The sequence below is a fragment of the Stegodyphus dumicola genome, chromosome 3 (assembly GCF_044657685.1).
Source record: "Stegodyphus dumicola isolate Sdum_Otavi_A_Nest chromosome 3, ASM4465768v1".
In the NCBI taxonomy this organism is placed as follows: Eukaryota; Metazoa; Arthropoda; class Arachnida; order Araneae; family Eresidae; genus Stegodyphus; species Stegodyphus dumicola.
Window position 1 is genome coordinate 41,754,187 of NC_140770.1, and position 24,607 is coordinate 41,778,793.

Sequence of the window (24,607 nt, forward strand, 5' to 3'; positions counted from 1 at the left end):
ATTAATCACAGTATCATTCATCCACCCGCAGTCCTTCTAGTGAACCTTACCCGCTTCAGCAAACAAATACTAACAAAGGAAAAGTTAACACACTTCGATAACTCGCATCTTTTACTTATTTAGGAAACCAAATTACATTCTTTTCATTCAGTTTGCTTTGTAATTACTCCAAAAAAGCTCATTTCAAGTGAAAAAGAGACAAATCAAGAGCCTGTTACTTGCTTTATAATTTAATTGCTTAACAGTTATTTGATCGCAAACATTATTTGTCTTTTGACGAACATTAAAACATGGTTTTTATGACAATAGATTCCCATGGGAAAAAACTGAATCGATTCAGAAAATGTCATTCCATGTATCTTAAAACCGCAGGTGTGTATGAGTGGGATGAAAAAGTAATTAATTCTGATAGGCAAATAAATTTTTTATGAAATACATTCAGTTTCCATTCACATTAGTGTAGTGTGTTAACAAAAATTCTTCCTTTGATAATTAACTGTTACAGAAGGTCAACAGTATTTTGAAAGCAATATAAAGATGATTATTTTAAAGAAATAGAATAACTCTTCGATAACTGTTTTTCCACTAAGTTATCTTTAGATTTTTAGGAAGTTTTTATTTTTAGATTTGTAATATCACCCAAAAACAATGAATTATTCAAAGCCCATATTCCATGATTTTTCATACAAGGTACTTATGTTCTGAAATAACATAAAAATAAAAATTATAATAATGTATCACGTTTAAGTTTAAAGTATATTTTATTGTCGAAAAGTAAGTGAAGGAGAGTATTTACCATTAAAAAGAGTGCAGACCATAAATATTCAAATAAAATCAGCATGTAAAAAGGTCAAAATCTAAGATTTTTCGTGAAAATAAGAAGAATGTTCTTATTTAATACGTTATGAAATCAGTTAACATTTGCACAAATATTCATTTATATGAATAATAATGTTCACACAAAAAGTTTGAAAAATGGGAGAAACCGAAACAAAATAATTAAAACGAACGCATAAATTAACCTAATTTACAAACGGTCTATTTTTAGTACTTACGCTTTCATTCCTTGTTTCAGCCAAGCAAGTCAAACAGTTCTTGTTTCAGTCAAGCACATATCAGATAATTCAAAGGTTATACAAAATTTAGTTATGCGATTAAAGAGGTTAAATATAAACTCTTAGCTTTATGATTAGTGAGTACTTTCTAGATGCCTATTTGATTGGGAAGTATGATTTCAATTATTACCTATTTACGAGGGAAAATGGCTTCAAAAACATTAATATCTAGGGCAAAGACACGAGATCCATTTAATAACCACCCCCAGCTTTAGATAACGGTGAATTATGATCAATCACATATTTTTCCCTGTTGCAGTATAGAAATATATTAGGGTTTTTTTTAGCCCAAAGGAGCATTAGCTCAGAAGGGCTATTAATTTCGTTTTGGCATTTTGCATCGATTCACTATAAACGGCGAATCATTTTTGAAATTGTTGCCGCCAAATATAATTGCTCTGTATTATATTTAGAGAAATTAAATAATGAAGAATCTGCAAAATATATATATATGTTTCTATGTTTCTCGCAATGTTTTCAAACAACTCGCTTTTTTTTTTTTTAAGTCCAAAGGGGCACTTTGCCCAGAAGAACTATAAATTTTGTTTTTTTGGCATTTTGCGTTGATTCACTGTAAGAGTCGGTTCACTTTTCAAATTGTTGCCACCAAATACTAGAGCCTTGTATTACATTTAAAGAAATTAAAGCATGAAGAATCTGCACAAATTTGTATATGTTTCTCGCATTGTGATAAAGTAACGGTACCTAGAGCCATCCAATTTTGAATAACGTACATTTCCACCCGAATATGGACATCTGAAGCCCAAATTTGGAATTTTGAATATGTTTTACTATCTATTTCAGATTTTGTAAAACTTTAATGAATTTTTGATTAACAAACTCAAGGATTTCAAAGCGAACGATGGCAACGTTGTACAGAAAAAACATTTTTATCTCCAGCTCGTGAGACTGCGTATCGGAAATTCTAAACATACGTTCAATTTAAAAATATTTTGCAATATTGCTGTTGAACTGAATTTTATGGTTTAAATACGAAGAACGTTATATTTAATAAGTAAATATAACAGACAAAATGTTAAAAAGGCCCCTTTGGACGTAATTTAAAATCTGAAACCTTCTCTTTTATCAATATTTTTTTAAAGAGAAATGAGAAAAGTTCATTGTCGTGATTAGAACTTCTAGTCTTCCGATGTCAGTTACGCATGTTGCCATTTACGCTGCAAGAAACAGCATGGAGGCATACAATAATTTCTTCTAAACTACCAAAACTGTATGCACATTTTTAGAGCCATGCTGCCAAAAGGAGGCTACGTTTCCCCCACAAATTAGCAATTATTTTGTCATGTTCTTAATAAAGTGTGTTTAAATATTAAATAATTTCAAATTTATAAAGCCACAAGCATTCCAGATAAATTGCGTTTTTGCTATTATTTATTTTTACTATTATTATTTGTTGAATAAAATATTGTTAATTTACATGCAGTAGATTTTCGTGACACTAAGTATAGTCTAAGGTAAGCCACTAGATATCAGAAAGATTAGCGCAAAAGTTTTATTTAAGAACTGCCATATGAGATAGTAATTTCGAAAAAAAAATATCACCTTAAAATACATGCGGTCCCCTCTCATACATTTCAAACCACCCAATGACGATTCATAATTACCAAATTGGCCATGCTGACATAATAGTACGTTGGAACTCTTGAATAGTGTTTTAAAGTAATTGATAGGAAGCTATATCTGTTTTAAAAAACGAATTCCGGAATAGTTTAATTTTGATATTTCAGAAAAGAGCATTCTAGTTTGAAAATTTCGAAACAGAATACACATGCTTACTTATGCTTATACAGGATACACATGCTTTCTTAAGGATAAAAATGCTAGGACAGGCCATGTTAGGGCTTCTAGATGCGATCTTATGTCAAAACATTTTATTACTTTTTTGTAAGAGCTATTAAAATGTATTAGCTACCTCTTATGTTTGTAAATTTTTTAAAAATATTTTAAGTTTATGCAAGAGACTAGAGTATTCCAACTTAGGATACGAACTGTTTGTTTTGATTTGCTCATAAATTAAAGGTGATGGCAGTTTGCTTTTGTAGAAAATAAGTTTAACGATAGAATGAAAAATGGTTATTATAAGAAAGCAATTCATTTGCAAAAGCATTCCAAAAAATACAGTAAATTTTACATTGTTACGAATTTTAAAGTTTCTGCTTAGATAATTATATACTAATAAAAATTATCATTCGAAAAATAAAGAAAGAACATGAAAAAATAAATCTAAAAACATCTAAAAAAATTATCAGTATAATTCCAACGAAGCAAATAATTTTCGACTAGATTAACTGTTAATTAAATCTATTCCTTAGTTTAATTAAAAGGAAAAAATTCTGTTTTCGGCTTGTCAACGTGGTAAACTAACACTTGGAAAAAGGAAAAAAAAAAAAAAAAAGAGTGATTCAATTTTTACGAGTATCTCGAGCAGTCTTGGAGGAAATATTCTTCTACATTTCATTTATTATCGAAAAAAAAAAGTATTTCATTAAAGACAACTCGAGTAAGGTGTTTGCTAATTTTTCTTCGGTGAAATATTTCGTAACTTTATCCCAGCTTTTTCAGTTCCTAGAAATTATTTAAGCTAATTAAAAACTGAAGAAATTATTTCGGCATTTTGATAAATCTTACATCTTACGAAATTTCACGATAAGAACTTTGATTTGCGCTACACCTGCAGACTTCTTTGTGAATACGGTATCTATGCGGATTAGTATCCAGACTACGCAGGGATCGCTCCCTACCAATTCCGTAATATTCAGGAGACCGATGTAACATTACAGGCACATTAAGTCCCTATCACATATGTTTCCTCTACACGGGACTGGACGACGAAAGGGACATTTCCAAAAACCCGCACATTTCCACGAAATCTAAGTAGCTAGGTTACCCTTTTTACTTAGAAAACAGACTTGAACACCAAAAAGTAATCGATTATCGCTCAGACTGGCATGACGTGATCCTTCAGAAGTAGAACTTTCGTCTGATTGGTTGATCTCTACCCGGGACGGAGATGCAGACGAAATTTTCGGCGAAGTTTCAAAACATCCCGCGTAGCCGGGACATCGTTTCCGTAGCTTGGCGGGACTTCGCTTCCAGTGGAGCTGTTTTTTTCTAGGAATTCTCCCGTTTAAACCAATACTACCAGCATCTTCTTTCTCAGAAAAGTCCCGTCTAGCGGGGACCGTCGCTAGATGTGATAACTCCTTTAAACATTTCGTAAAGTAAATCAGGATCAATATTTGCAGTGTGTGGGCGAGCTCCATTTTTTATGAGAATATAAAAGAAGACCTGTGGCCCTTTTCAGGCAAGCAGACACTTGATGGACGCGTGAAAACTGAAAACGTCTTTGTGCTGACACTAAACTCTTCGTTTCTAAAAAAAAAAAAAAAAAGAAAGAAAAAAAAAAAAAAAAGAAACTTTTATCTTTTGTTTAACGCTGAACATCTGAACATACTATTATCCTCCATCTCACAAACTACTGTTTCATGACGAATTAAAGCCCCATACGGACTTCTGATCTCTAATTTATTCAAATATAACATTAAAAATTTTATAGTGTGATTGAATGGTATCTATGAAAATCTGGTTATTACATTTAAAAAAACTTAAGGATTAGATAAAGGGTACGGAAGGAGTGCAATGGTTTTAAAATTTCTCTTTTGCTTCTGAAAAAGAGATAATTCTTATGATCGCCCTCGAAATCGATATAATTTTATGAAAAGTCTGCGACAAACCAAGGATTTTTTTTTTCTGAATTTAAGACTATCATTAAGATTCATATAGTTTATACTTACCTAGCTTTCAATTTCCCTGTAAAACTTCTTTTCTAGTATCGTTATTACCTTTAGTGGTAACATTTATCATCATTTCATCCTTTTTTAAGTATTAGTTTGACTATATATTTCGTAATGGTTTAAAGTAGGATTAATAAGAGTTATTATTTAACTATGGCAGCTACGGAAAACACAGAACACCATAAGCTACCAGGTGTGGATAGCGGTAGGTCTTCATTTCTAACTCCACATGCAGAAAGATCTATTTCAGCATATTCAAAATCACATTTTAGTAATACACATGGAGATATATCAGATCCAGTTATAACAGATAGTACTGCTAAGGACGTTAGCGTTAAAGTTTCAAATGGACAAGATTGTAATCCTCCTAATTTTACTTCCAAAGATTCTTGTTCCAGTGAATTTACTGATTCTGCATTTGAATGCTTAGAAAATTTAGAGGGTATCCTTTCTCGAGAGAATATTTCAAAGAAACTCTGTAAGACACTAAGATATTATTTCTTGGATGTTTTCAAAATTGTAACAAAACAAAATGCAGTGATAGCGCAACTCCAAGGACAGTTGGAACAATCACAAAACATAGAAAACTATTTGCAAGGTTTAGCGGAGGTAAAAAGCAATGGAATTATTCGAGAGACTTATGCAGAGAAGGCTGCAAAGACAGTGTACGAAAGAAGTCGATCAAAATCTAGACATAAAGGCCAGAGCGAACATATCCTGCTGGTTTACTCAAAAGAGGATGGATCAACATCAGAGAATACAAAAGAAAAAGTTGAAAAATATATAAGTCCTGCAAAACTCAAAATAGGAGTTAAAAGTGTCAGGAAAATTCGCAAAGGAGGCATTCTAATTCAAACCAATAAAGAGGAAGAACTTAAAATTCTGAAGGATGCAATTAAGGAAAATGCAAAATTAAAGGACTTGGTTGAACCAAAACAACCGACAAAAATTAATCCTAAAATCATAATCTACAATGTAGGGGAAGGTTCCTTAAAAATTGCTAAACTTCTAAAAACACAGAACCATGAGCTACGTGATGCGACCATAGAAATTAAATTCAAAATGAAAGGTCAAAATGGATATAATTGGGTTCTCTCACTTGATCCCACAGCTTTTAAGTCGATAATGCAATCTCAAAAGGTTAATATTGGTTGGACAAGGAAAAACATTCGTGAGTATATCCAAGTAATTCAATGCAAAAATTGTTTAGAATTTGGTCACACAAAAAGATCTTGTACAAGAGAACAAAGATGTTTCAAATGTGGTAAAAGAGGACACCTTAACAAAGAATGCAATTTTCCGCAAGAAAAATGTGTCAACTGCAAGCATGCTAATAAGCATTATCATTTGAATTTGGATATCAATCATAGTAGTGTAAGTAAACAAAGTGCAAGTAAGCAAAGAGAAATGGATCTGTTAATTAAAAAGATTAATTATGGATATAGTTAAAATAACGCAGTTAAATTTACAGCACTCACGGAGTGCAAATGCACAATTAAAAGTTGACATTGAAAATATTCCAAATTTAAAAATAGCTTGCATACAAGAACCTTACCTTGTAGCGTTGCGCGCCTCCAACTTGCACGCAACCAAGAGGTGATTGTTGAAACTGGATAAATGACAGAGTCTTGTTAAGGGTTTAAGTCCCTTTTTATTCAACGTAATAAATTACAAGTGCGTGCTATTGACGCTCACAAACTAACGTTGACGCTCACAAACTACGCCAACTCGGCGGTAAAATAAAAATAATAACCTGAAAAGAAACTAATGACAAGACTCTAACTACGAGGCTCTCTAAAAGTAACTAACCTCACCGCGTTTTACAATACCGCTGCTAATTCAGCAAACTTGAAGTTCACGTTGAACGATTAACAATACTTCCAGGCAAGCACACAGGCCGAAACGCGGGGTTCTTCAATTTCTGGCTAACTACCTCCGCGCTCGTGAAGTAAGAACAGCACACCTCGAACTCGTTTCCTTTCTATTTAACTCAGAATACTTCCGCTGATAATTTGAAGCCTTGCGCGTTCTACTAAAATTTACTGGCATTGGCAGTTCCAGGGGAAATTAAGGCTTGACAGGAAAGATAGTTTAAACTTAAAATAAATGTTAGTTAAAATAAATATAAACCCTACAACCTTATTAAAAATGCGGTAAGTGGATTTCCACAAAGATATAGGATCTACTCTCACCAAATACAAGCAAAAGCTGCAATAATTGTTCTTTTTCAATCATTCAGATTTTCACAACGGAGGAAATAACAGTAATCAAAGTAGAAGGATCACCCGCTTTTATATTAATCTCGGTCTACTGTCCACCAAGCACAGAAATTGATCCAATATTAATTACATTAGAAGGAATAATAAATGATGCAGGTGATCTTCCAATAGTTATCTGCGGGGACTTTAATTCGAAACATAGTATGTGGGGTCCAGTACCAACAAACAGTCGTGGAACAAGAGTGGGAGACTTTCTAGCAACAACTAATCTCACAGTTATTAATGAACAAAATAGCAACCTGACATTTGTAGGTCCTCTGGGAAATTCATGGATTGACTTAACTCTCCTCAAAGGGCTACAAAGTTTAAAAATAGAAAATTGGGAAGTTGATCCGAGAGACACGTTAAGCGACCATAAAGCAATTAATTTTGAAATTCACATCGATATGAGGCCTTCTTCTCAAAAACTCAAACTGAGAATTGAAAACTCTCAATGGCTTACATTAAGGCAGGAGATAACAGATATTTCTTGTTCAGAATTTAATTTTAATTCTGATGCAGAAATTAATTCTACAATTAAAGAAATTTCAGAAAAATTAAAGACGCTCTTTAAACAATATTTAAGGCGTTTACCATCTAATAAAACACACAAAACTACAAAAACTTGGTGGAGCCATGCTCTCACACAGGAAAGAAGACAACTAAAGAAATTGCGCAAAAACTATCAAAATGCAAGGAATCAAGATAGGAAAGATAAACGTCAAATCTACAATAAAGCAGCGGCGGCTTATAAAAGAAATAATGCCAAATTACAGGCTTGGGAGAATTATTGGGAGAATTTAAAACTGAAATCTCCCTTTAATACTTACTACGATATAGTTAATGGAAAAGGATATAAAGCCTTTATACTCTGTAGAATTAAAAGGACAGATGGTAGTTGGACAAATACAGTTGAAGATACTCTACGCTATATCATTTGTGTTCACGTCCCTCAGGACAACATTGACGATGATAAGGAAGAACACAGAGAGATAAGAAATCGTTCTATGATAACTCCAGACACAGATGATGATCTCCCAATAACTACCCAAGCAATAAAAAATATCATAAAATCTACAAAAAGAGGAAAAGCGTCGGGGGACGATGAACTTTCCATAGATATCGTAGAAGAAGTCTTTATTGCTAATCCAAATCTAATGAATCGAATTATGAACAGATGTTTAGCAACTGGTTACTTTCCAGAAGAATGGAAAATTGGTAATTTAGTCCTTTTTCAAAAATAAGGGAAAGATGTTACAAATCCCAATGCCTACAGACCCATTTGCCTTTTATCGGCTTGGGGGAAGATTTTTAGATAAGCTTATTGCACGACGACTAACTCATTTTTTGATTGCAAAGAAAATACTCAATAGCCAACAATATGGTTTCACAACGGGTCGTAGCACAATTAATGCAGTAAATAACCTAGTTAATGAAATTCATAACAATAGAATAAACAATCTTCATACTTGTGTTATTTCTTTAGACGTTGCATCAGCGTTCAATAACCTTTGGTGGCCTGGATTGCTATCAAGGTTAAATGAAGTCAAATGTCCAAGAAATCTTTTTCGCATAATTCGAAGTTATTTGAGTAACCGAAAAATACAATATAAAAGAGATGGAGTCAATATCTCACATTCTTATCAGAAAGCGCACCTCAAGGTTCCAACCTAGGGCCCACTTTATGGAATATTTTGGCTGATACAGCTTTAAATTTAGAATTTGACACAGGCGTAAAAATTCAAGCATATGCTGATGATTTCTTAGTCATCATTTCTGGTAGCAACAGACTGCGAATTGAAGAAAAGGCTCATAGAGCTTTAGAAAAACTTAAGCACTGGAGTAATAAATATCAACTTAAATTTAGTATTGATAAAACCAAATTAATTCTGTTTCATAAAGGCACTAAATTACATAGATCGCCTCCACGTATTAAGTGGGACAACATTACCATCTCAAGAAGTTTTACATTAAAATATTTGGGTTTTATTCTTGATCAGAAACTCACATGGATTCCACACTTAGTACATTTAAAGGAGAAAACACAAAATTTAATTCATAAACTAAACCGGATCATTTCTCAAAACTGGAGCAAGAAAGGAAAATTACTTAAAATACTTTATCTCAGAGCTATCGAGCGATTATACTTTATGGGTGTCCCGTGTAGTTCACGGGAACCGTACGCCAAAAGCAAAAACTTTCACAAATACAAAGGTCAGTTCTTTTATGTATTACCAAGTGTTATTCAACATCTCCCACATCAGCTCTGCAAGTTCTCTCGGGCCTTATGCCTTTAGACATAAAAGCTGAGATGGAGAGAAAATTCTTTAGACTAATTCATTATAAGGAAAACTTGGAAATAAGAAATCTTGTTATATGGTACAATACCTTAGAAGAAAGAGTCCCGCACTTCCCCACACACCCTGCTCATCAAGACATAATTCCCTGGCATAAAAATACTCCAACACAGAAAAATATCGGAATCTTTACAGATGGATCTAAGATTGGTAAACATGTAGGTGCGGCTTTCGCTATGTACAACAATGGGCACGAAGTTCATTCAGAAATTTATAGATTAAATGATACGGCTTCCGTGTTCCAAGCAGAGGTTCTTGCTTTAAAAATAGCACTCATCTGGATAGGTTCCACAATAACTGACAACATTCCTATTCGTATTTTTACAGATAGTCGTAGTTCCCTTCGAAGTTTAAATAGTGATAAAATTACGAAAAGGAACATTCTTAGCTTAAAGGAAATCATAAAAACTCTTTTAGATTCCCATTCTCTAGAGCTTAATTTAGCTCACATTGGAATTAAAGCTCACATTGGATTAAAGCTCACATTGGAATCGCAGGGAACGAAAGAGGAGATTCCGAAGCAAAAAGAGCAACGCAACAAGATCAGATAGATGTTGAAGTGCCACTTTCAGAGATTTCGGCCAAACATCAAATCCTGCAAGAATCGCTTAAAACATGGCAGCAAAGATGGGATGAGGAGTCTACAGGACGTTCGACTTATGCCTTTTTTCCACAAATTTCTCTCTCTCGTATACAATCAGCTCACATTTTAAATCAAGTCTTGACAAATCATGGTAAATTTTCGCAATATATGCAAAGATTTCATAGAAAGAACACAAGATGTGGCTGCGGGACAAGTGGAGAGCTTGCAGGAGCTCTCCATTACATCACGTCTTGTCCAATAGCAGTAAAAGAAAGAACAACTCTTTTTACATCGCCATTGCCTTCACTGGAAATATTGGCAAAATGCGATTCTACTCTTAATGCCATGAAGTCAATTATGCAACTTATACATGTAAATGACTCAGACTTTATTGTTTATCGTTAATCCTACAATGTTTATGTCATTCTGATTGTTATTTTTCTTCCATTCACTTCAATGTAATGCTCATTTATTTAGTCACTGTAGTGTTTACTGTAGTGCAGTCTTTACTGTAGTGGTGTAGTATATACACCTGCAGGGAATTGTATATCTGTTTATAAGTTTCTTTGAATTTTTCTATTATTTTGTTATTATTGTTATTTATTATTTATTTGTTATGATTATGATTATTTATTTGTTATGATTATGATTATTATTTTATATGTTATGATTATTATTTTGTTTGTATATATGTTTATTTTACATTTTACTCTGCTTTAATTAATTGTTCATTTATGTAAAAAGTGGTTTTTTTTTTTTTACCCTAAATTACGTCATTGTAACTTCACTGGCTGTCCCTTCACTTCCTGTTTTAGCCGTCATGACTTCGGCCCTTTTTTGTTTTAAGTTTACAAAGCTTTCTCTAAGTTTAGCCTTTCCTCTCAGCCCCTTTTAGTCGATAGGCTTTGCTTCATTTCGCCTGTTCCCCTTCTTTTTAGCCGTAATAGCTCTCCCCTTCTTCGACTTGTTTTTGGCTTTTTGTTTCTTTCCTTTTAGCCGAAAGGCACCCCTGCTCTATTAGCCGCTTGGCTGCATTTTTTTTTTTTTTTTTAGCTCTTTTGCTTAGTTGACTTGCTCTGCCCAGTTTTAGCCTATTGGCTTTTGCCTACTTTGGTAGTTAGCACCTGTCTCCTTCTGCCTAATCCGGAGTGAGATAACGCAGTGGTTCGAAACGTGGATTCCAATCGTTACACTTTAACAATCGTTTTGTAACAATTAGTATAGTTACAAAACACCGCAGTTGCTTTCAGTAGCAGGAGCGGTTATAAGAGTTTGTTATTTGTTGTTGCTGAATTTAAAATATTTCATGTATTTTCCTTTCAGTTTGTTCCGTAAATTTGTTTCCTAATTTGTATCTAGTGTAATCTAGTTTCTTCTAATGTGTTGGTACAATATGTTAGTTAACTTTCACCCTACTCAATAATCTAAAAAAACTGAATTAAAAATACATTACCGACAGTGTTGTAAATTTCTTTACAGGGCTCGACTCATGAATAAATTCGGTTTTTCATTCCATAAAAGTCAAAATATCCTAATAGTTATCTCTCAGTCCTTTAGTCGTGCAATAAATAGGTAAAGGATTTTTCCTTTTACCTTCAAAACACTCATGGTATTAAAAGGATGCGATTTAAGAAAAGAAAAATGGAAAGAATACAGTAATTGCTTAATCAATTTCAAATAAAATTTAACTAACTGAGCTCGTTCAAATAATTTACATTTTATTGTAATTAAAACTCAGCAGTTTAAATGGAGAAATGCAATACAGAACGATATATGAATACTAACTATGATTTATATGCCCTTGTAAAATTTGCGACCAGAAAGACAGATCTAAAGATATTCAAGCAGAAGAATAAGCCTGAACTATATTATTATAACTCATTATATATATAAAAAATTCTATGAACCGATGACAAATATTTCGCTTTTTATTTTCTTGTATGAAATAAAAAGGAAGTATTGTAATCGCGAAAAGTTTCAGGCAGCATATTTCAACGAAAATATCCATTTTGACCGCTATCGAATGAAATTTAACGATGTTTTTGCGTGATATCTGTACGTAAAGACAGAATAAAATACTCTTTTCCTTCAAAAAAATTATAAAACTGATTTAAAATTAATTCTGAAGAGAATTTTTCGTGGCGTCTGTACGAACGTACGTACGTATCTCGCATAACTCAAAAACGAGTAGCCCCAAGGACGTTCAAATTTTGTATATAGGACTGCTATAACATGTAGATATGCACCTCGTATTTTGGTTGCAGTCGGCCGCACCAAACGTATATAAATATATTTATATATATATCCACTCTGTTACCCGGCTCAGTGATCTCAGTATCTTTACTCTTATATGTTTGTAAATTGTACATTTTTTGCTTAAAAATGATTGAATTATGTTGTTCTTATCTTCCGGTTAAGGTTTTTATGCCTTTTGTAATTCTGGAAGCAATATTTGTACAATTATCAACAATTTAAAAGCAGTTTAAGTGCGGTTAAGTTTTAAATAACATGGCGGACATATTTCTTTACATTTGAAACAGCAGAATTGTAGATTTGTTGCCAATCTAGAGAGACTAAGCTTCTCAACACAAAAATAACGCCTTCATTTATGATTGCGAATTAAATCATGCTTAATTCTTTCTGGAATTTTTTCGAGGAAATAAGTGTTTAAGATTTACTTCGTAATTTTTAATATAGATATTTTGAGTTTTTATGTATTTTTGCCTTCTCGCGAAGTGAGAACTGAATTAATTAAATGAGAAATACTCAATCGTCTGTGAAAAACTGTTTCTTTTTGGTTTTGTTTGATTAATTTCTTTTATACATCATTCTAGCTTTATTATAGTATTTGAATAGAACATGTGGCAACGATTAGATAATTCTATTCTTTAAATGATATAAATTTTGTGCATTATGAGTTATAATATGAACGAAATATATACGTTAACTGTTATATAATTTTTGGATTATATAACAGTTAACTTAGTTTCCGTTATATAATTATTATATAAGTTAACTGTTATATAATTATTAATACTGTTAAGTGAATCTAGCGCCAGAGTGTCGCTATGGTAAACAAATACTAGAGTTAATTTTAAAGAATGCATTTATTCTATTGCGGTTTATGCGCTGTCGGCGAAGTAGATTTAATTCAATCCAATAAGTTTAAATGAAATGCAAGAAAAATGCGTATAATTTAATATTCCAATTTAATATTCCAATACAAGGAAGTCATGTGGTGTACACATCGAATTTTTTTATAATTGAAATGGCTAGCAGTTAACAGTATGTGTATAACAGTTCTAGGAATAGGCGAAAACATGCTAATCTTCCCTCGAGGTGAGCTCCTCCCATCATCGATAAAACTCGACTACATTTGAATAGCGTGCGATATCAAAAGACTTAATACGATGCTCCTTTTAATACTTTTGAACATTAATTAAAATATGCTCGAAATTTTATGGGTATCAGAGGCCTGAGTATTGATGCTGAAGTTCTCAGAAATAATGTCACGTTTCAGAAGTAGTCATCTTAGACAGGTGGCCGTCTAGACAGAGTTTATAGCAGTTTAGAACGAAAACTAGTGAGTTAATATTCTCTGATAAATTTATGAAAATCTGTCAAAGAGAAATCAAAATAATTCTGCTATAGTAAATAAAAATTTCCTTTAACTTTCTCATCTGACGATTAATGTACAAAAATAATTAGTTCAAAACATTTTATCTCAAAAAACGTGCAAACTTCAAAAGTCAGCAAAACAGATTACTTCTTAGTGTGCATATGTTTAATCATTTTTAAAATAATGTAATCCATTTTGGAATGGCGGGAACATGATTTCATACTTGTGCAAATGGAAATATGTTAAGTCGACCTACTAGTTTCTATTATTATTTTTGTGTATTTTGAAAATATGTTACCCCCCAAAACATGATAGTTAAACAATGGAGGTCATCGATTTATGATGCTGACAGCTGATCAGCGAGCGCGGTGTCATAGAACGGCTTCGAAACTTGCTTACATGCGGGCTCTGGAATAATATCTTCTGAGAGGACTTCTGACGGCTTTTCATGCCGTCTCTATACCTGGCACTGGAATTACTATTGCAAAATATTTTACTTTGAATTCTTTCACATACTATAAGTGCGCTTTCATGAAGACGAACTAAAATATAGCATTAAATTAATTTCACATATAAGAAGCATGAAAAATTAAAATTCGTTGTGATCTACGGCTAGTAGTTAACAGTATGTGTGTAACAATTCTAGGAATAGGCGAAAAGATGCTAATCTTCCTTCGAGAAAAGCTCCTCCCATCACCGAGGAAACTCGACTACATTTGAACGGTATGCGGTTTCAAAATACTAAATATGATACTCGTTTTAATGCTTTTGAACATTAAGTAAAATCATACTCGAAAATTTTAATGCATAAAATGTTAGGGAACTAGCCTTGTTCTTCTAGTCTACTGATGGTGCACCTCTGAAAGTTTATTACTTTGACAGTGAAATTTTTTATGTATTTTTGAAAAATTGTTTTAATATGCAACTCTGGAAATGTGTTAATTCTGTCTAGTGCTTTTTTTAAAAAATGGGTTTGGTTATATTTATAGTAGTTGCGTGTGCATATTTATGCTCGAAAGTGTTCCCGAATTTATTTCGCAACACTACAGTTAAGCCATGAGGAGATAAAGAACAGTAAATAAGGTCTTCGTCGCAGCAAACACCACAATTATAAATCGACATCAGGACTTCCTTCAGATAAAGAATTAAATAAAACTAGCTATTACAAGAATCATTACATCGCTTTTATTTCTCAAGAGAAAATAGTTACGCATGCTTACGCATTAAAAAAATAAAAATAAGAATAAGAATAAAAAAACAGTAGTCATGATACAGGCGAAGAATTGTAAAAGAAGCAAAGTTTAAGGTCCATTAAAAACGACTTACCTTGCAGGTTGAGAAGCACGCAGGTCAGAAGGGCTCCCCAGTGAAGATAATCCCGAGAGAAACATTTGCAGCATGTGCAAAAGCAAAGAGCAAGGTTTAATGCGATGAATGGAGCAACATTCACCCAAAGTGTTAAATCTAAGATCGCTGCTGTTCCTGACGTTATCCATGTTGCTGTAATCAAGGAAATCTGTAAAGAAAACCATCTTATGAAGATAGAAGACACGTATAACTGCAACAGAAGATATAAAAAATTTGTAAATCAATATGTTGTACAAAGGAATCAAATTCACAACTTTTGAAAACATCTGAATTAAAGAATCTGCTTTTTTCATTTAAAATGTTGTCATTATTATACATTAGATAAGTACTGTTAAGTGAAATTTATTACATAATTATTATTACTACTAAAGCTTTATACTATTAATTAAAAGGAAACTTTCTGATATGTAATTTCATTACGAAAATCAGTGTGACATTGTTAGACGATGATTAAATTAGTTTATACCAAAGCCTATAGAGAATGAAATGCATTTTTTACAGAATATCCTTTTAACTTTCAACCATCACGTTAGTTGGAAAGTACCAATAGCTATGGCAGTTCAGTTTTTCGCTAATTTAATTAATTAAAGTTTGCTAGTTTCATTAATTATATAAGAAATTGCTTTATTAATTCCTTGGGATCGTTTCCCAGTGAGAAAATGACCTCATATTAGAGACCACAAATGGTTTTACGAATAAATCGGACGTTAAATACAAATAAAATTGTATTTACTTGCCTACATCTCGAACGCTTTGTAGTAATTAAATGAAGTTATATCAAGTGAAAAGGAAGTTTCTCCCAGTCCATCTCATGTAGATATTAAAACAAAGATAAAGCTATTTAATATAAAATTACACAAAATAATACGTGCTATCCATAAAACAGTAATATGAATTTATTAACAACCTACATGACCAATTAACTTGTTTATCGTAAATGATATTATTGTGGAATAATACAGAGAGGCCCATGCCACAATCGGAAGTGGCTAAAAAGGGAAATATACTGATGGAAAACAGAATCCCAATACGAAAAAGGAGTTGTACTTAAAAAAAAAAAAAAAAAAAAAAAAAAAAAAAAAATTACGGCTAGCGAGAGATAGTTGAAGCAATAATGTCTTTAAGGAGACGAGGAAGACGGTATCAGCAGCTTGCTAAGTTTGAAAAAGACAGTGTAGTGGGGCTACGAGAAGGCGGATTTTCTTTATGTGATACTGCAGGAAAATATGGCAGGGATCTATTCGCCACACATGCGCGTTAGCAGCAGTGATCACGGGAGGGTACTGTCTTAAAAAGCCGGTCTCCGCCACCATTCAAAGAAATGACCTTTTTAGTCACCGCATATATGCAGCGTATCATCGCACTGCATCTACAAACGACTTTCGAGATTTTAGCCCTCCCAGTACTACGATGAGGTCAATTTAACCTCATCTCGAAGTTTTTTAGCCTTTTTTTTGGCTTAAAAAAGTGTATGTTAAAATCTTTTTTCTGGCAATTCTCCTGTAAAGATGTCTTTTATAAGTTTGTCTACTTAGTAAGTTTCGTACGGTTTAATATGTTTGTTTATTTGTAGAAATTGTGAATGGGATGATATCGACTCCATCTTACGCAATCAGAGGATAAACGAAAGTTTTCAATCATTTAATCCCGTTCCGAGAGGAAGAAATAAAGTTTTACACAGCCTGCTAATTTCATTAATTAAATAATATAGTTCACTAGACTGCGCTGAGGGTACATTTCCAATGCAAGCGAGTGTAGGCGCCTCCCATATTCCGTTAGTTTCCGCTTGGCGTTTACTTTCACGTAAATTTCGTTCAACGAAATGAATCGTCACGGTTTGATTATCAAGGAGGCACATGCTGTGATATTTAATGAACATTCTAATGAATCAGTGTATTTGGGTGGTGAATCTATTGTTTCTTATCGTGATGCAAGCCTGAAATTGTGAATGTAGTAGCAAATTCTGAATGTAGTAATGTAAGCACTGAGAGAGAAGAGGAATCCGCATATAGAATGGAAGGTCGTGGTAATACATTCAATGTGTTACAAAGACTCGTACTCATAACATTCTCAGCCATGTTAATGGTCCAAACGGCATTGACTGAGAGCGCCAAAACAAATGTTGATGCATATTCTCTATTCATCAGTGATAAAAGTCTTCCATACCACTCCGACATTGTCTAACCAAAGGGGTAGACATAAAGTAAAAGTTTAGAATAAACTCATATCGATGGTACACGTCGTATATGGACATACAGAGATGCATTTAAAATTCGTGCATTATTTGAATTGTTGATCCTGAAGGGGCGATAATGTGAATCACATGAAAAAAATTCATGATTTATGGAGCACAGATAAAGGAACAACGAACCCTATATATGCAAAAGATATCAGATGCGATCGATTCGACAATAGCTCTTCTTGCCGTCCTTTGTTTTGCTGATATGAATTCCAGAGATGAACAAAAAAAACCGAGATAAACTTGTAGAGACATTAGGTTATTTGGTAAAGCCAGAGAAATGAAAAATATGCAACACCATCGCCGGGAATCGAATCACAGACCTCTGAAATACCGGCTCAGTGTGCTGACCACTACACCACGAAGGCACGCTAGGAAAGCTGGATAAATACCTTATATACTCCCCTTTTTAAAAGGATACTGGGGTTTTGGGGGGATCCAATAGCCAATTGGTTGTGGAGAATCCTCATACAATATACCCTTTTAGTTCGGGCGCCACTGTAGATACATTAGGTTATTTTTGGAAGCAGGCAGGATGAAAAATTAGTAAACGCCATCGCCGGGAATCGAACCACAAACCTCTGAAATACCGGCTCAGTGTACTGACCACTACACCACGAAGGCTCGCTAGAAAGGCGGGAGAAGTACCTTATAAATTTATAAATTTGTTTCGCTTCGAGATTGACAGATTTTCAACAAAGTGTAAAATTATGTATTTTATACCATTCGGTGCAGTTGATGACGAACTGGTAAAATTCAATGGCAGATGCTTCTTCAAAGTATACATCTAACGTGCTGCTGCTCAGTGCCGATATGTTGCATTGGTCAGCGAGATCACCCAATTTTTCTTCCTCAAGCAAGTATGAGACATGATTGATGACAATTCAACAACCAGAACAGACCGTTGCTGATTTGTTTGACCAACTGCAACAGGCATAGAATTCCATCCCAGAAAGTGACATACAGCACTCGTATGACAAAATGCATGAGTGTTTACCTACTTGCATTCAGCATAGTGGTAACTACAGCCGATACTAATGTACGTACCACAATTTCACATTTGTTAGGGGTCGTCTCGCGAATGCTTAATTTGGGATCTTGAAACATCAAGTATGGTACTTAAGAAAATGTTTTTCCTGCACTTTACTCCAACTGATTTCTTCTTGGTGTTGGTGTTTCATTTTCGATCAGTGTAACTACACAGAAAGGATTAGTTAATAAAACAACCACTAAAACAAAAAATGACCATTTTTTTGACATTTTGATTTATGAGTTTGCAATACGATATCTGGCGTTCAGAAGTGATATTTCGCTCAAAATCATTCATCAAACTCTTACGAAAGCCTACAGTAACCAAATTTATATTTAACAAAAGTCACATTAAATCGCCTCGGATCAAAACAAGTGTAACTATTTTCAAAAAAAGAGTTCATTTAAATTTGGAAAAATGCAATATCGAATTTGGCTACCTGTGATAAATTTAACTTCTATTATACAGTTTTAAACCTATTGTATTGCTGAAAATAAAATCAGGCACTTTATACAATACTGAATAATGATATAATATTTTACTAAATTTCAACATCACATAACGAAACATACATTTAACTTAATTGGCAAAAATTTCAATTACTTTTAGAAACCATTTTGTTCAAGTTACATATCATGAAGATCCGATATTATTTGAATTATGTAATTAATTGATGCATTGTTTTCCCATAAAGCTTCTAATATCAGACGTGATGCAAAAATACGTACAAAATATCATAGAGTCTTTAACTAGTTATAAGGGATATGTGACTTTTTAATATATGAAATAGATACGAATAAATGCGAAATTTAGTAGAGATTAAATTAGAAATATTTTTATGAATGTTTTTGAACGAAGATTGGAGAAAAGTAGGTGTTTAGAAATAATTCGTTTAATTCGAGTGATTTTGGTATACCTTCGGTTCGTCTAATGTTGTTCAGAGTCTGTCTCCCTCTTACACATACTTATTACCCTTTATATACACTCACTTACGAAAGTTAAGCACGAAGATATAAAAGGCAAAAAAATCAACAAATACTGCTTTTATTAACACAAAATTTGGCAGGAAAGTAGCATATATATTTATGCAAAAAACAAAATCAATAATTATATACAGAAATGAAAACAATATTAAATTTTTGTAAGTTATCAGATAATGACATACTGGAGACTTAAAAAGAATTATGTATAAAATGAAAATAAACAGCATTAAATAAAAAAGGCCATTAATAGGGTATGCGGTCCCCCCTCATATATCTAGAAAGTTTACATCTTGTGCTTTCAATTAGGTGGTCAACCACCGCAGATTTAAGCAATCGCGATTCTTCTTGTAGAGCAGTTTCCAGCTCAATAAGAGTATAGCTGGAGGTGGGAAATGTGAAGATACAGCACGGCCGAGAGTACCCCTAAGATTTTCAATGGGATTAAGGTCGGGCGAATATGCTGGCCACGCCATACGTGCTATCCCTTCACTCCCCAGGTAGTCATCGACGATGTCAGCTCTATGGGGACATGCGTTATCATCCATTAAAACAAAAGTAGGGCCAACTGCTGCAGGGTACAATCTCACAATGGGTTCTAGGACTTCATCTCGATACCGGACAGCCGTCAAAGATCCTCGCTTAAAGATGTGCAGGTCGTGAGGTATCCTAATGAAATCCCTTCCCACACAATAATGCTTCCGCCCGGAATGCGTGATGTTCGGTGATGTTTTGGGACAGATTGCGTGTTCGTTGTTCACGCCATATCCTTATACGCTTGTCATCTGGCTTCAGAGCAAATCTTGACTCATCAGTAAACATGACATTGCTCCAGTCAGACACATTCCAATTGACATGTTCCCGGCACCACTGTAATCGTGCCCATCTTGATTGGACGGATAGAGGAACACAAACCCGACGTACCCGGACGTACAGTCCACTCATATGTAATCTTCGGCGTACAGTAGCTGCAGATATCGCCTTACCAATGGGCGCTGTAACCATAGATGTCACACGTGTGGAGGTCGCTCTGCGATTCCGCTTGGCTACAGTAGCAATATATCGATCCTCCGCGGGGGTTGTAACCTTTGGGCGACCGGCTACGGGCCTTCGGTGTCCGAAGAATGATGGACGCCGAAGAAAAGAGCAAAATTTGTGATCGGCTTTCCTGCTTCAATGCTCCCCACAGCACGCCAGCGCTCAGAATCTTCCGTTCGTCTTCTGGAAGTCATAGAAACACGTATGTCTTGAAAACAAACTGTACGAAAGTTTTAAACTCCTTCTATCAGCACTTACAGTCAACTTCTGTAACCCTTCATAAAGCTGGCTTCTTATCAGACTGCCTTTTTTGCATATTTCTTGACATGAAAGCGCGATTGACTTTTACCTAACATATTTGCATACTTCCATCTACCTCTGCAGCGAATTGCATCCTCTTCAATTCTGATTGGCTTCCAGAAATTAGCATTTATCTCTCCGTGCTTAACTTTTGGAAGTGAGTGTATATATAGATATATATATATAATCATTCGCCTAGTGCCAAAAGTCTCACTCAGCTAATAATTCAGTCGTGTTACGAAGTGCGAAATAACTCGTTGTTTATTTTATTTTATTTTCTAAATAAGAATTGAATTCATTTATCGTAAATTTCCATCAATATGGGTCATCGTAAGAGGAAGTAATTGAGATAATAAAGGAGTTTACATAAAATGATTTCTCCATATGTGTCACACATATTTATGCTCAAATACTGTAATGTTGCTTGAAAGGCTAGGAAAAGTGTAAGTTACGAAGTATACATTCATTTAAAGTAAAGAAGCGATATCTACTCTAGGCCCGTAAAGAATTAAATGGAAGACTACAATTTTGGTGGATTTCAAGAACAAAAGTCTATCAAAAGGGAAAAGGAAGAATTTATTTACAAAACGGTGAAAGTGTGTATAAAAGCCGTTATGTCGGTGCTTTAGTTCACCCAACTGTGAGGGATTATTTAGTAAAGCTCGACATCTCGTTCGGGTAATCCTTCTTCTGGAGATATTTTGAGCTACAAGAATGTACCACTTTGGACATATCCCGAAAAAGAGGCAATAAAAGTACAATTAAAAGACAAATCAGCATTTGTAGTGACCGATGAAAGAGGTTTTTTTCAAGTTGAGATGGCAAACAATGAAAGCGGTTTTTTTTTTTTTTTTTTTTTTTTGCAGTCTCAGTGAAAACTGTTGATTCAAAGATACAGAAGTCAAGTTTTTAGACACTTGCAAATTTTTTAAATACTATTCATTTTTTTACTTCGTCTCCAGTATTATTTGACTTGTTGAAGAAATATGAAATAGAATACTCTCAGAAGAAAGGTCTCGTATGAAACATTTCACGGTAACGACTGCTTGCTGGAGACTATATTCTGATGATAGGCGCATATAGTAAATTATGACTTTATCATAGTCACATATTCAAATGCTTTCGCATACTTTTGGCATATGAATATGCAAAATACATGCCTTTGGCGTATGCATTTTGAAATATTTATAAAGGGATTCAAAGAATTAAATCTTATTGTGGCCAAGAAACAACTTTGTTTTGCATTCGGAAAAAAGTGCATAGTAAGTACTTACATTAAAAATAACTCCACTGACTTCAAACCTTTTTCCTAAGGCTATAATTCTAAAGATTCTTACTTCGAAGCTGTCGTATAATTAGAAGAACATGTAAAGCACATTGTTGCTTTTCTGAATAAATATGAGCCTGGCAACTTAAATATTGTCTTTTAAAGAAGGGTTTTGGAAATGAAATTTTACCTTGTTGTGTTGTGACTTATACTCACTTGTCTGACAGTAGCATCCCCAGTTGTCCCCAGTTGTGATGGAGAGCGACCCAGGGGGGGAGGGACGGGTCTCTCCCACCCCTCTCCCCTTCCACCAATCCATAAGAGAGGACTTTCGGTTCGCCGCATATTTAGAGTGCCGCTATGCCGCACCGACACTATAGATTTACAAACATCCATGCCTTCTCCGGGATTCTAGCACGGGCCCTTCGGCACGGCAGTCAGCAACGCTAACCACTGCACCGGTTCGGCGGCATTTTACCTTGTAAAATATGTAATCAAATTACTTTTATTTCTAAGTTCTGTGTGAATATTAGGAAAACCAATCTATGCAATCTCTTACATCTTCTTTAGTGAGTTAAATAATTTGTAGAATTCCTCACTTTGTAAAGGCTAAGTTGCTGTTGAACGTGAAGAATATTAAGAACTGTTAAGCGAATAATCTCTTAAGTTCGTGTGAGAAGAAACAACAAGATGGAAGGGTAACTAACCCTTTATTATTCAAATAAGATTTAACAGAACTCCGTCTCGGAGTGTACAGTAAAAGCCGACACTTGGGCTTGAACTTAAGAAGCTAAGATGTCAACTAAAACTAATTTAAACTATAACAGATATAGCCGAATCTATCAATATTATAACCGAGTTGGCCCTTTAACTCTAATTGACTGCGAAGCTATCAAGGGCCTGAGTACGGCCGAGCGTAATAAAAGCTTTGAGAGAGAGTAACCCAAAAGGCGAACTTGCGCTAACTCTGATTCTGTCTAACTCAGCAAGCAGAACTTCGCGGTTCAATACCGCTCTTCCTCATTATGTATTCAGAGTGATTCTAAAACTACGTTCTGGCCGGAAGTTGTAAGTTGAAGTTAAGAATTTGACAGGAAAGGAACTTTAACTTAAAATTTAACTCTTAATAAAATTAACATAATCCTCATAAATTAAGTACATTTTCTTGAGCACCAAGGTGTGATGGTTATTTTGGGAATAAAAGGAAAATTACTAAGGCAGAATGCATTTTTACAGAGGAAACGTGAAGCGTACCAGCAGTAAAAAATGACGTTGATTTGCGATAGCAGAGAAGAGTTTAGGTAAATTAATTTTACACATGCTATTCAACCTAAGCATATTTTGTAGATTCTTTTGTTATCTGTGAATGCGAGTATTCCTAAATCAACTTTGAAATCAAATGTATTATCAGAAAGCTTATCTAAAACACCAAATCAGCACTCTCAATCTGATGCCATTCAGACACTTAAAGTAACATTCTGTCACAAAAATCAAAGCTACTGTCAAAGACTCAAAGCTACTGGCAAAAGCTCAGAGCTACTCAAAATGTAATATACTCCTGTTACATATATGAATTCTAAGAGATATTTTAGTATCTCATCGCAGTTATGGTTAAAATGCAAGGATTCAAGGAAAGTAATATACTACAACAATATTAGCTTTCAGTTAGTTTTTTATATTATTGAAGTAGTTTGCTTGATTAAATTAGTTTCGGAAAACCAGTGACTTCAATTTTCTACTTTTAATTTTATTTTTATTCATTTATCCTGTGCAAATAAATGCCAAATTTTCCTTTTTTAAGGCCAAAATAACATATTTCTCATAATTTTCAATTATAACAATGGAAGTAGTATAACAATGGAAGTAATTATAACAATGGAAAGTTTTAGTAGCTTTGTAAGGAATTATCACTCTTGCCTTGTGTGCTTTCATCACGTAAGTGGTTAGTATAAAATAACTACTAGTTGCATTATTCCTATTTCAAATACTGGTTAAAACACAACTGATTTTTCATTTTTCGCAACTCTGAGAAACCTAACAAATTAAACTATCAGAATTCGGTTTTTCCTGACCAACAAACTTATCAGTTCCAAATTCGAATAGGCTTTTAATTGAAGCATATATTTCGATAGGAAAGAGTCTTAGCTATTATTTTAAAATTTTATCACATTACCATATTACTGAGATGTACAATAGTGGGTGCTTGACGCATAAATTATACCTTCTATTCCTTAACGGGACATAATACGGAATGATATCGATAACCATTGCTGTCCATAAGATCCATTAAAATTTTTATTCTTTGCAGGTTTTAAATTATTTTCCCCTTGATTTAAAAACGTATAACAGGAAACTTATTCTTGGCTTAATTAGCAGAAATTTCATATTAAAAGCGTAAACATGAACATACAGTCTTTGATATTTAATTAAAATTTTCTTCTCATAAAGTTCCGTAAATTATTTACGTTTCGATAAAATCTGAATTCACGAAATCGTATTACTTATGTTAGAAGTCTACATCTTCCCAGTGTAGCTGAACGAGATACTGTATTGTAAAAGTGAATTCCAAATTGAACTGAAAATACTATTTTAACCTTTCTGAAAGGAGAAAATGCATGTTTGGAAACGTTACTTCATT

General features: G+C 33.8%; 1 protein-coding gene and 1 long non-coding RNA gene across 2 annotated transcripts in view; one reads left to right on the plus strand and one right to left on the minus strand.

Annotated features, from left to right (window-relative positions):
- Positions 1–15,216, plus strand: part of LOC146997971 (uncharacterized) — a 123,549-nt gene extending 108,333 nt beyond the window's left edge. Inside the window, exon 4 of the long non-coding RNA XR_015040178.1 lies at positions 15,081–15,216. This is a non-coding gene — a long non-coding RNA (uncharacterized LOC146997971). The remainder of the gene's footprint in view (positions 1–15,080) is intronic.
- Positions 1–24,607, minus strand: part of LOC118184219 (adenylate cyclase type 8-like) — a 411,974-nt gene that overhangs the window by 319,738 nt on the left and 67,629 nt on the right. The window contains exon 4 of the mRNA XM_085812799.1: positions 15,074–15,263. Within this exon, the coding sequence (XP_085668925.1) occupies positions 15,074–15,263 (190 nt within the window). The remainder of the gene's footprint in view (positions 1–15,073; positions 15,264–24,607) is intronic.